At 28.3% G+C, this 13,487-nt stretch overlaps 2 protein-coding genes and 1 non-coding gene across 3 annotated transcripts; 1 reads left to right on the top strand and 2 right to left on the bottom strand.

Moving 5' to 3' along the window:
* Positions 1 to 1,408: 1,408 nt before the first annotated feature.
* On the bottom strand, positions 1,409 to 1,480 carry TRNAE-UUC. The gene has a single exon. It is a non-coding gene; the product is annotated as a tRNA-Glu (tRNA).
* A 2,226-nt stretch (positions 1,481 to 3,706) lies between these two features.
* Positions 3,707 to 7,166, top strand: LOC114192452 (26S proteasome regulatory subunit 6A homolog). Its single transcript, XM_028082180.1, has 10 exons — positions 3,707 to 3,986; positions 4,130 to 4,246; positions 4,396 to 4,503; positions 4,700 to 4,891; positions 4,993 to 5,184; positions 5,598 to 5,716; positions 5,856 to 5,943; positions 6,197 to 6,316; positions 6,396 to 6,536; positions 6,860 to 7,166. Exons 1-10 carry the CDS (start codon positions 3,870 to 3,872, stop codon positions 6,935 to 6,937), a joined length of 1,272 nt encoding a protein of 423 aa, XP_027937981.1. The 5' UTR covers positions 3,707 to 3,869; the 3' UTR covers positions 6,938 to 7,166.
* A 3,708-nt stretch (positions 7,167 to 10,874) lies between these two features.
* On the bottom strand, positions 10,875 to 12,835 carry LOC114190155 (translationally-controlled tumor protein homolog). Its single transcript, XM_028078941.1, has 5 exons — positions 12,573 to 12,835; positions 11,936 to 12,009; positions 11,550 to 11,678; positions 11,295 to 11,452; positions 10,875 to 11,202 (listed from the first exon to the last, which is right to left on the bottom strand). Exons 1-5 carry the CDS (start codon positions 12,598 to 12,600, stop codon positions 11,085 to 11,087), a joined length of 507 nt encoding a protein of 168 aa, XP_027934742.1. The 5' UTR covers positions 12,601 to 12,835; the 3' UTR covers positions 10,875 to 11,084.
* Between the last annotated feature and the right edge of the window lie 652 nt (positions 12,836 to 13,487).

Genomic DNA, 13,487 nt, shown 5'->3' with positions numbered 1-13,487 from the left:
AGTAGTAAAAATGTTATATTAATAAAGCATTATAGGCACCCAAATATTAGTATAACATTCATAAAAATAATAAATTTGGTCGGTCTGACATTGGAGAGAGACAACATTGCTCCATTTCAAAAAAAAGAAAATTGGGTGCCTATATTGCTTTATTAGTATAATATTTATTTTAATAAAAATATCAATACTTAATTTTGTAAAATTATTTAACTTAATTAGTTTTAATCTTATAAAAAATGAATTATAAAAATATATTTTAATTATTAAAAAAATTGGGACAAAATTGAACTAAGAATACAAAAGTAGGGACTAAATTGAATAAAAAAAACATGTATGAGAACTAAATTAAAATCAAAACAATTATTCTGCCACGTGTCACATCAGAAACTTGATACGTGGCAATATTTTTTTTTTACAAAAAATAAAATAAAAAAATAAAAAAAAAACTAGAGATTGACACATGTTGCATTGAAGTCTTGAGACGTAATAACAAAAGGTTTTTGCAAAAAAAAAAAATAAAAAATTCAGAGACTGACATGTGACATGTCGTTAATGACGTTAATAATGTTCTCTAGAAAAAACTTAATTGAAATACTTTCTAAGAGTCGAGACGTAATAGATATTTTTTTAAGGACAAATACTAAATTAAAATATCCCTACTAAGATGGGAATCGTGTAATTTAAAAGAAATATATATGTCAAATAAGTTGATATGATATAACAAAATATTTTATAATCACAGGAGTTAAAAATTATTTTTCAAAAGCTTAATACAAGTTTCATACTTAACTTTTTTTTTTTTTGAAATTTGAAACAAAAATCCGTAACCTACAAATTGTTTAAATTTAATTTTCATGTGTGTTCAGATTTATAAATATAGATGGGTATTTTTACAATTTTATCCAACATCTATGTATAGAAGCAATTAAAATGAGCATCCGTAAACCTATATATTACATTTTTCAAATGATAAAATAGTTTTATAATCACAGGAGTTAAAAATTATTTTTCAGAAACTTAATGCAAAGTTTTATACTTAAAATTATTTTTTAAATTTGAAACAAAAATCAATAACCTACAAATCATTTAAATTTAATTTTCATGTGTGTCAGGTTTATAAATATAAATGGGTATTTACAATTTTATCCAACATCTATGCATTGAAACATTTAAAATGACCATCCGTAAAAACCTATATATTAATTTTTTCAAATGATAAAATACTTTTATAATCACAGGAGTTAAAAATTATTTCTCAGAAACTATTTTTTTTAGTTTGAAACAAAAATCCATAACCTACAAACTATTTAAATTTAATTTTCATGTGTCTCAAGTTTATGAATATAAATGGGTATTTACAATTTTATCCAACAGTAATAAAAACCTATACATTAATTGGTAAAATAATTTCCATTGCCGGGAATCGAACCCGGGTCTCCTGGGTGAAAGCCAGATATCCTAACCGCTGGACGACAATGGAATTTTGATGTAAATGATGCTACTATATATTTTAGACTTTAACTTACATGTATTACGCTCTTTAATTTTAAGTGACTCATGAAACTCACATTATCACATCTTTGTTTATAATTAATTATTGTACGATATTTCAATAAAAATATCATAATTAGAAAAGTTTATTAAAGTTTTACTAGAATACGTTGGTTACATGAGAGGATTTTAAATTTTGAGTTACATAGATTAATTTTTTTTAATACATGCATTGAAGTGTAAATAAGTGTAAATGACTATGATTTGATGCAAATATACATTATAAAATTTAGAATAGATTTTTGCATACTTTAACCGTATAAATATTCAAATAGTATTCTTTGTTTGTCTAGATTTCAATTTTTTTATTATATTATATTAATAATTATATTTTTCCTTTTTTTAGTGTATTACAAAATATTTTTAGGATTGGCACCGATAATACTAAAAAATTTATTCTTTAATTTGTATAAAAATTTTCACTATTTATAAATATTTTCAACTTGATGAATCATCTTAACTTTCTTATTTGACACGTTTTAATTCTTGTCCAACTAATATGTTTTCACCATCCTAAAACAAACATAAAATTGTTTTATATTTTCATATAATATTTTTTAAGGATCCATACCCATGTTTTTTTATGTTTATTATTATGAATCTTATTAGGAATAAATTTTCATTCCAACTTGAACCAATTGATCTAACACACAATTTCTGAGCAAATTCTTTAAGGATGGAATAACCTATAAATAAATATATTTGAATTAAGTCAACAAAATTTGGTCCGTACAGTTTCTTTAAGCATTTTGACAAAACTTTTAAGCATTTAACAAAACTATAAGTGAAAAGGAGATCATTATCTAATATAATGTTAAATGGTATACCATGAAATCTATACAAATTTAGTCTGATTAAGAAGTTTCAATTATATAGGTAGAATGTGTACAATCATCATTAATCTATCCACCATTATTTGCAGGATGTCTAATTGTGTTAGCAAACCTCCAAATTGTTGATGTTTACTCTTTGATTTTTATTAAGTTAAACGAACAACTACAAATTTGACCATTTATTTTCTTCATACCATGCAACAAATAAGACTCTTTTAGATCTTAATACAATTTGATGATAATTGGTGGTAAAGTAAACTTGCTTTCATGACCTTCAAATAACATTATATGCATTAAATCAACATCTTCTAACACACATATTATGTTTCTAAACCTTAAGACATAATCCATTTCCATCGAGAATACCTAATAGGTCTAAAACATTCTTCCAATTTAAATCTACAATTTGGTTTACTCTCCCTTTTTTCTATAACCTCATTAGTTAATAATAAATATGTTACAAACTAATGTATTATGAAGATATAAAAACTACTGAATATAATTTTTTAAAACTTTCACTCAAACTCTCAACCTTAAGTGTTGACACTTGTGTCTTATTGCAACTTTTAGCATTGTGAAAATATCTCCTTTCTTAGGATAATACCTCAATTCATCTATTTTTAAAGTTTGAGGACTAAAATTCATCAAAATTTTGGACAAAGATTAATTTCAATTTCATGTTAAAATTTAGAGATTAAAATTATACTTAATCCTCTTTATAATTGTCTATTTTTGAATTTATCTTTATGATATTATGAAACTTTAATCAATTTATTTTCATATTTCAAAATATCTAGAAAACATTGATACAATTAAAAATCTATTTTTAACATGTTTTTATATCTCATGTTCAATAAACTTAATTATTAAAATTTTTAATTAAATTAAATATTTTGAAAACAAAATTTAATTAAAACTCTTGAATTAAACATTAAATGAGGAAATAATATGCTCTCATCAAACATTAATGTGTTTTTCTAAATATTTTATGAAGGATTATTTTTTGTTATATATATATATACTGATTTTGAAACTAAAATTGAGCCATGGATTCTATGGTGCCAATTTTATTTAGTCCGCCATTAGTAATATTGTTTAAAGTCATATTATTGTGTAAATACTAATTTTCATCATTTTATTCTTTAATTTTTTTTCTCCATCCTGTAAGCATAAAAAAATCTATTCCACCGCCTTGGCATGATATATATATATATATATATATATATATATATATATATATATATATATTTGAAATCTAAGTTTATGTTTTTTAATTCTATAACTTATGTTAATTCATAATTATAATGATTCATAACCCTATCAAAATTCCTTAACAGAGCAATAAAAGCACCCCTTCGTCTTCGTTGGTAACACTTTAAGTATCGCATTTCTCCTAGGTTCTCTCTTTTATCTTTCCCCAAATTGTGAGTGTTAGTGTTGAATCGCTTGGACTGGCATCAGGTTGATCTGAAAGAAGCAATTGAAATGGCGAGCGCGATGGTAGAGGATGCGACCTTCGAAGATGATCAGTTGGCTAATATGACCACCGACGACGTCGTCAGAGCCTCACGTCTTCTCGACAACGAGATTCGCATTCTCAAGGTACAACCTCTTCTTTTCGTTTCGTTTTCTCTTCTTCTGTAACCCTAACCCCATCGATTACGCTATTAGTTTGCTCCGTTCGTTTTCATTTTCTTAGCGCTAGGGTTTCCGGTTTTAATTGAATTTTTTTGCCGTGGCTGAAGGAAGAGTTGCAAAGGACCAATTTGGAATTGGAATCGTACAAGGATAAGATCAAGGAGAATCAGGAAAAGATTAAGCTCAATAAGCAGTTGCCCTACCTCGTTGGTAACATTGTTGAGGTATATGTTGTTCGTTTATCTATTTTGGATATTGTTTTGGGGGTTTCTTGAGTTTGAATTTTGAATATTGTGGAATCGGATGGAAGAAGTTGTTATTCATTTGTTCCCATTCTTATTGGGTTATTATGTTGTAATTGTTTTGCATTTAGATATTGGAAATGAACCCAGAAGATGAAGCTGAAGAAGATGGTGCTAATATTGATCTTGATTCACAAAGGAAGGGGAAGTGTGTTGTGCTTAAGACTTCTACTCGACAGGTGAAATGGATGATTAGTTTCATATTGTTGGCAATGGATATTATTCTTATTCAAATTTCAACATCTGCTGTTACTATTTCAAATTTCGAGACAGTTGGTCTTGTTATGGTTGTTTTTATCTTGTGCTTTTTGTGAGAAAAACTATTGGTACACTTTCTGTAATGTCGAGCTTAATAATGCTTTCTTTTGATGACAGACAATCTTTCTTCCAGTTGTTGGGCTTGTTGACCCTGACAAATTAAAACCCGGTGATCTTGTTGGTGTTAACAAGGATAGTTATTTAATCTTGGATACCCTGCCTTCTGAGTATGACTCTAGAGTTAAGGCAATGGAAGTCGATGAAAAGCCCACAGAAGATTACAATGACATTGGTGGGCTAGAAAAGCAGGTGAGCATTGATTATTGCCTTAATTTATGGAATTCTATTTTTTTTTTGGTGTTAGGTAATGCAACCTCTGAGTCATTCAATAAATTGGTCTTTCTCCACAGATTCAAGAATTAGTCGAGGCCATTGTTTTGCCCATGACCCACAAGGAGCGGTTTCAAAAGTTAGGAGTTCGTCCTCCCAAGGGAGTCCTGTTATATGGACCTCCAGGGACTGGCAAAACATTGATGGCCCGTGCCTGTGCAGCACAGACCAATGCCACTTTTCTGAAATTGGCAGGTCCTCAACTGGTCCAGGTATGACAATCTATTTCTATTTAGTTTTCATTCTTCTCCATTATATATCTCTAAGCATGAACAATTCTGTTTATACCAACTAATTGTTCCATTTTTACGTGTCCGTAACATTTTCTTTTCTTTTCCTAGTATAAGTGAATAATCAGTACATTATCCCATTGATAATTATTTTTCAGTTTCTTTTTGATGAATTCTTCGGTGTATGTCTGGATTTCTTACTAATTATTGTCTCATGTTTTAATATTTGGAGTACTACCTTAACCTGCATTAAATAGCACCTGTTTCATCCGACACATCTGAGTAGACAAGATTCACTTTCTCTATTTCACTTGAACACTGCTACCTTTGTTGTTTGTATTAGTGCGTGTTGACGTGTTTTTTATTAAAATGATCTAACAAGGAGTTTTATGCAGATGTTCATAGGAGATGGAGCAAAACTTGTTCGTGATGCTTTTCAACTAGCAAAAGAGAAGTCACCCTGCATTATATTTATAGATGAAATTGATGCAATTGGTACAAAGCGTTTTGATAGGTATTAACCTGCAATAATTTAGACCTACATTTGCAATTGACTGACTACTCCATCTCTGTTTTGAGGTAGAGATAGTGTGTTACTCAGTTAAAGTGTAGTGGCTCATCAACCTTGATATATATCTTGTGTCTGATTGCAGTGAAGTAAGTGGAGACAGAGAGGTACAACGGACAATGTTAGAATTACTTAATCAGCTTGATGGTTTTAGCAGTGATGACAGGATTAAGGTTTGCCTTTTAATTCTTGTTATTTATTTATTTTTCTGTCGATATCATCAAAGTATGCTTGTTGTCTTCAGGCAAAGAGTAAAAGTACATGTAATTTTTTTAAATCCAATGTTTTGGGACTGGTTCTTTAATTCTATAGCTTCCATTTATAACAATTTAAACCGTGAAAATATTTAGTACTTGCATCTAATTTTCTGGACATTTTGTTCAGTTAGGTTGAAGTTACATTTCCATGTATTCATGTAAATTGCAGGTGATAGCAGCAACAAATCGTGCAGATATTCTTGACCCTGCCCTTATGCGTTCTGGTCGATTGGATCGTAAAATTGAGTTTCCCCACCCAAGTGAAGAAGCACGAGCTCGTATTCTCCAGGTTTGATGTCTTAGACTTTATCTGCTGACATGTATTTTGAACAAAACACTTACTGGCTGCTCTTACTTTGATATTTTAGATCCATTCAAGGAAGATGAATGTTCACCCAGATGTCAACTTTGAAGAGCTCGCACGTTCCACGGATGATTTCAATGGAGCACAACTGAAGGCTGTCTGTGTTGAGGCTGGCATGTTAGCTCTACGCCGTGATGCAACTGAGGTTTGTCTTCTTCCAGATATTCTAAGCTTAAACATAAACATAAATGTTTGAAAGAAAATTAACACCGTGATTTGTGTAGACGATAGTATTAGCATTGCTGTTAAGAGCTTTTCTTATAAACACCAACATAATCGTATGAACCCCAAGCATAGCTTGTAGTTGGAGCGAGTCATATATCTCTTACAATAACTATTGCCAATGTCTTTATATTTTTTTCCTTTCTGGTTCAATTCAGTGCCAAAGCTTCTGACCAGTTATATTTTGTTTTCGTATATTTTACCTGGTGTTGGAATGTTTTTGAAATTTGTTTGTTTCAAACGCAGGTGAACCATGAGGACTTTAATGAAGGTATTATTCAAGTCCAAGCAAAGAAGAAAGCAAGCCTGAATTATTATGCATAGGGTGGTTTGTGGAGCAAGCTATTGTTTAGTTTACAACGATCTATCGAGACATCTCGAGCCAATGGAAAACCTACGTGGATGTTTGACATTTATTATCTTTCTCTTATTCTTTTGTCAATCTGTAACCGTATGATATAACCTATAGCATGCTATAATCATCTATCTTTTAAAAATACACAATCTGATCGTCAATTTTGTTAGTAGTAATAGAAATTTGATATGTTTGCAATTTCTAACATGTTAATCAGGCTAATATGATATTCGTCATGGTAAACAAACAAGACTTGTGAACCTGTATATAAACAATTATTTAAACCTGTGGACTTCATTTTTTTATACATCAAACGATTCAAGTTGTTTTCAGCTGATCGAGCAAGTAGGTGTTTGTATTAATGAGGTAGTGTCTTGCCAAATTATGTGGGATGAAACAGTTTCAACCTCACCTTCAATTCATACACCATAACAATTCCTTTCCTCAAAAATGTGATTTTTCGTCCAGTCACAATTCGTCCAATGACTTTAGATATGTTATTCCTTCAACTTAAATTCTCTCGGCGAATTGTCCTTTTGTCCAGTGAAACACCTTTAAATATATATTCGTCTCATCCAACGGCTTAGGCTTTGTAGCTAAATTCTTTTTAATTTGTTAGCCAGTTAAGCTCATTCAACAACCAAAAAATCTCTCATGTCTCTAAAAATTTTCAAGTTCATTTTTTTCTAGTGAATCTAACCCTCACCTGTTACCCAAACATCTTGAACTATTGGACTTTACCCTAAGCTATTGGATTTTTCAAAATAATCTCACTTAACGATTTGATCGTCCAAAAACTACGTCCCTAGAAGCTGTCTTAACAAACACGTTTAGCAAGTAGAATGTCTGAAGTTCTCTTGATTTCAGCTTTCTGGTCTCGTTCGATGGTAGTTTGGCTTGTTCAATGAGTCTCACAATATTAGAAACTCCATGAAGATATCACCATATCATCAATTTGGATTAGATGACCACTTTTACTCGTTCCTTAGTTCAAAATCACATTCTTTAAGGTCAAAATACTACACATAGGCCAAGTTGATCAAAATTATTCATCTTAGATAGTTTAACAACAACAATACCTTTTCAATCACACCATGTCACACAAAATTGAACATAAATATCACCATTTCAAACTACATTAACCAAAACTCAAGACTAACTAAATCAAAATCACAAGCCAAGCTAACATATCCATTCATCTATCTTCAATACAATAGATTATATGCATCAATCAATCATGTGTATAAAAATTTTACTAGTTTCTCTTATCTGAAGCTCCTAAACTCAAAATGTACTAACTCTTATAAGCTCTTCTTCATACAAGTTGTTCTACCTGTACATAAGAACTTTGATCAACTACTAAAACATACCCTAACAATCCTAACCTTGAACCCCTTAACACCACATGAAAACACTTCCATACAAACAAACTTCTTAAAAGACAAAAAAGAAAAATAACATAAATTTATTTAAGAAAATAATCAAATAAAATTGTAACCCTCGATGCCAGGAGTATCTGGTGAATTCCAAATCTTCAAACAACCGATTAGATTTATCAACATTTTAGAGAGAAGTTAGAAAGAAATAAATACTTTTTTTAAAAATTTAATTGACTAATAATTTCTTTTTATCATGAAATAATCAAGTTGCATTTTTTAAAATCACTTTTACTTTACCTATTTTCTAGATTCTTTTATATATATATATATATATATATATATATATATATATATATTCATAATAAACTTATATTTAGGAATTAATTAGAGCAAAATCATTAACATTATCCAATTTTACAGGTTAAAATGATTATTTTCGAAGTATAACTATTAAAAAGAAAAATTAGGTGAAATATAAAACGATTTACACTAAAACACTTATCTATGTTTGCATTTATTTGTATTTAGCCTAAACACTTATCTATGTTCGAGTCATAAAATGGTATTTTGATTTATTATTTAAGATTTTCTATTTTCCCTTAATTTAAATATTTTATAAAATCTCACTTAATGATATATTATTTGTATTTTAACTAGAAAAATTATTTAATTATTATATTTAGTTCTATTATTGATTATTGAATAATTCTTATTTGTTATTGAACATTTTTTTTGACATAAAACTTATTTATAATAAAAAAAACAATATTTTGTTCCTATAAATAGTTAATAATGCTTTGATTACAAAAAAAATCTTAAATAATAATCAATTTTAATAATAAAAAAATGCTAAAATACCAATTTAGAAAATACTTTTCTAATTTAGAGATCACATTCTTTGACCGTCAAAATTTTAATAGTTAATGTTAGTTACCGATTCATAATAGAAATTATTTTAGTTATTAATTTAGAGATCAATTATAATTGTTGAAACCATTTTAGTTACAATTTTTAGTTTACAAATTATTATATAATTTTGTGACTATAATGATTAATTATTTTTGTCACTAATATAATTTATTATTCAAGGATTTTCTTTTAGTATTTAAATACATAATTAAGAATTTATGTTTAGTGTAATCCTTAATTACTTTATTAAATTTGTGTGTTCACCTTTATAAGCAAATATGATGTTTTATATTAGGTTTAGATTCTTTGAATTAGTTGAGTATGGACTTTAAGATTTTATGAGAGTTCCGAAATAACTTTATACTTAAATACAATTTTTTTATAAAAGAAAATAGAATAAATATATTTTAACTATTTTTTTTACCCACTTTAAACCTATCACTCCAATCACTCTTAGATCATCATATTATACCATTAAAAAAATAAAAATAGATAATTAATGGGTGATTGGAGTAATAAATTAAAAATTAATCAAAATATCATCATGTAAGAACATATGCTTTAATTAAGAAAATAATTGTTGTAAGAAGTTAAAAAGGTATCAACATATATTTTACTCAAGTGGTATTAGATTCTATCATTTTAAGTAAGAACTTAAGTTTGAGTTTTGTTGGTGAAAATAAATACTCAATACAAGATGTTTAACCAATAATAACGCCACGACAAGTTTACCTTATATAGATTATTAATTAACGAAATCTCGAGAGCTCAATTCACCTTTGGAACAACGAGTGGTTATTTAGTTCAAAATTTCCCTCTTTAAGAAAATAATTGTGCTGATAAAATTAATAATTTTAACTTTTATTTATCGAGAAACATCTAAATGATTTAATATTTTATTTTGGTAAAATGTAATCTTTATAATGGATTTAGTATGGTTTCTCATAACTAATCTAATATGATATTCTTTTAATTTTTGGTTTTTATAAATTTTTATATAATAATAAATAATTGATGGACTTTAAATTACTAAAAATTATTTGATTTTGAATTTTAATGCATGAAAACAAAAAATTATAAAATTAAAATTTATTTATTTTGTAAAAATAAAAACATTTAAAAATTAAACATTAAATAATATATGAGTCACTATTAAAAATTATATACCAATAAAACACCTTCATTGGATCCTGAAATTAAAAAAAAAAACAATATTAATTAAGAATAATAATTTTAAATCTAGAACAACAAATGGCAAATAGTTTAATTTAATATTTTGTTGATTTGTAAATCAAAGTGATTTGGATTGATTATTTTTATTGATTCTCTTATGACCTTAATTTTATTGTTGTCTGACTTCTGCAAATTTTAATGGTTCTTCAGACGATTCTTTGATTCATATGGAACAGAACAATATGCACTGAATATAAGGGTGCAGTGATTTTCATAACACATGAGATGATTAAGACCAATTTTCTCTTTTGATCAAACGTGACATTCTAAAATGGTTATTAACTTTTCTAAAATGTATATTTGACATCAAAGAATTACACATAACACAGATTCATAAGTTGTACCAGTTTCTCTGCACCGGTATCAAACCATTTTAAATTAAATATAGAAAATAAACCTATTAAAAGCACAATTAATTGGACAAAATAGAACAATGAGTCATAACCAAAACACATGTTCCTCTAATGAACAACAAAAGTAAAACGGATACAGATCAAATTCTTTAACATAACCAAAAACACAAAAAACTAAAATTAAACACAGTATTGCTTGTATTACGCTGATATATGATAACCACTACCCTCATTGCATGTATTTAGCACTTGATTTCCTTCAAACCGTAGGCAAAATAGACAAAAGTTGGATCAGTGGCTCCTTCTTTGTAGTAAGCAAAGACAAGGCTTCCATCATCATGCATACTCTCACCCACAAAACTGCCACATTGATCATAGTAAGAAACCATTTATGCATAAAGAAAAGAAACACATAATCAGGTATAAAACCAAAGAAAAGATGAAGCACATACAATTGGAGATCTTTCAGCTTCGAGAGAAGGAACTTAGTTGCTCCCTCAATGTGTTTCTTAAACAAATCTTGCTTCTCTGCCTCTAATTTCGGTGTCAGCAACTTTATGTATCTCTTCATGTAAGTCACGAATTGCTTTTTATCAAAAGCTGGTTGCTCCTGAAAAACAAAAACAAAAACAACTTAACTATTTGTTATGCAGAAGAAATCAACACATAGTTGGTTCCTTCCAGGAAATAAGGAATCATCCTTTTACCTGAAGCCTGAAAGTGTCAACAATATCAACCACTTTCACAGCTTGATCATCAACTCCTTCATCTTCCTCTCCTCCTTCTGCAGAAGGGTTAGCACCAATATCTACATTAACTGCTCCTTGAACAACCCACTGCAGAAAAGCACACATTATTCACATAAGAACACACTCTTTTAGATGCATTCACTCGGTTGAATGTTTTTGAAAATTACAGAACTCGGTGAGTTCTGTAACTTGTTTAAAGACTCTTCTCCGATTTTATAACTCTCAACAAATTTTAAGCTAAGAAAAAGTAGATTAGAGAGTGTTCCTAGCAATCTCCCTTTACATGAAAAGAAAGCATGCAAAGAAACAGAGATTCCAAATTATACAGATCATTCGCAACAAACCTTTCCTTCCACTTCCCACAGCATTCCATTCTCAATTTCCTTGTAAGGGAATGAGTCAGAAAGAAGCTCGTCACCTGAAAATTCATCAACAAACCCAAGTTCAAGTTAAAGCCGTTGAAAATTATGATCAAATCAACAAATCCTCGATAAAGGAAAGCAGAAATCTTAATTCCTAACTAGCAAACACATCATCTGAAAATCAAACCCATCTTTAGATCACCAAGTCCATCGTCATTAGAGTCTAGCGATGCATGCAACAAACATAATTTACACTTTTAACACAAATACAACAATTTTGTCATTTAGAACTACGATAATGTTCTAATCTAAGGTTATAGACAGTATTTTAAAAGGATCAAACCTTCACCTTTTGGGAAAAAACTCAATTATTCAAACTAGACCACTATTGTGACAGAAACAAGATATAAATCTAAAAACAATATATTCCCTACACAACTAGCTTACCTTCTTCAAAGAATTGTTAGTATAAAGAACAAGGAATTATAATCAAAGTGGGTCAAACGAATAATCTAAAAAAAATCCTACGATATCACAAAACTGCACAAAAGAAGAAACCCAATAGGGTGGCAAAGGGAAAGAAAGAACAAGTTTTGAAATTGAGAGAAAAAATTTATACCCGTAAGAAGATCTTGGTAGACAAGCATGGTTAGAGTTGTTGATTGTCTCTGATTCTAAGAAATAGGAAACAGAGCAGAAAAAAAATTGAAGGTTCAGGAAAACAAGCAAAGGCGGTGAGGTTTTATAGAATAATTGGTGAGAGGTTGCTGATATTTCTTTTAGATTACAGAAAATAGTTCCTGATTTTTCTCATGAACAGATCCTTATATTATTATCCCATGATACTACTGAATTTTCTTTTCCTACTTCTCATTGTTCGATGATGAACACGCTTGATTTTAAAAATTAACAAAATATTATAATATATTTGGAACTCTTTGACAAAATATTGAAATTAGAATTTTAAGGTAAGATTATTCCTTATTGGTTTTTAGTACATACTATTAATCCTTATTTTAATCTAATGAATATCTTTTTCATGTGATAATCAATGTTTTGTTGAAGTTCGGTATGTAAATTAGGAAACAATATTTGATGTTTTTAACCGCTTGTGTATATAATGGGAAAGATTGTGATGAAATTTAGATATTAAGATTGCAAAAAGAAACAAGCATTTAGAATTTTGAAATAAATAAAAAATGCATGGAAATTTTTATGGTTTTAGTTTTATTTTTCTGTAGCCTGAATATTTGATTTCATTTAATTCCTGATTTAAATATATATATATATATATATATATATATATATATATATATATATATATATATATATATATATATATATATATATATAAAGAAAATCTTATATAGTTTCTGCGTTTTGCTGTTTATTACTTATTAACTAATTTAATCTTTAACTCTCTTCCTCTATGTAAAAATAATGTTTTTCATTGTTTTCCTGCTTTCTTCCTTATCTCTATTATTTAATATATTTAATCTCTCTGTTTAAACTAATTTAACAATTTCATCTTTTA

This window comes from Vigna unguiculata, chromosome 7, assembly GCF_004118075.2.
Source record: "Vigna unguiculata cultivar IT97K-499-35 chromosome 7, ASM411807v1, whole genome shotgun sequence".
Lineage (NCBI taxonomy): Eukaryota > Viridiplantae > Streptophyta > Magnoliopsida > Fabales > Fabaceae > Vigna > Vigna unguiculata.
This window is presented reverse-complemented; position numbering and strand designations above follow the sequence as displayed.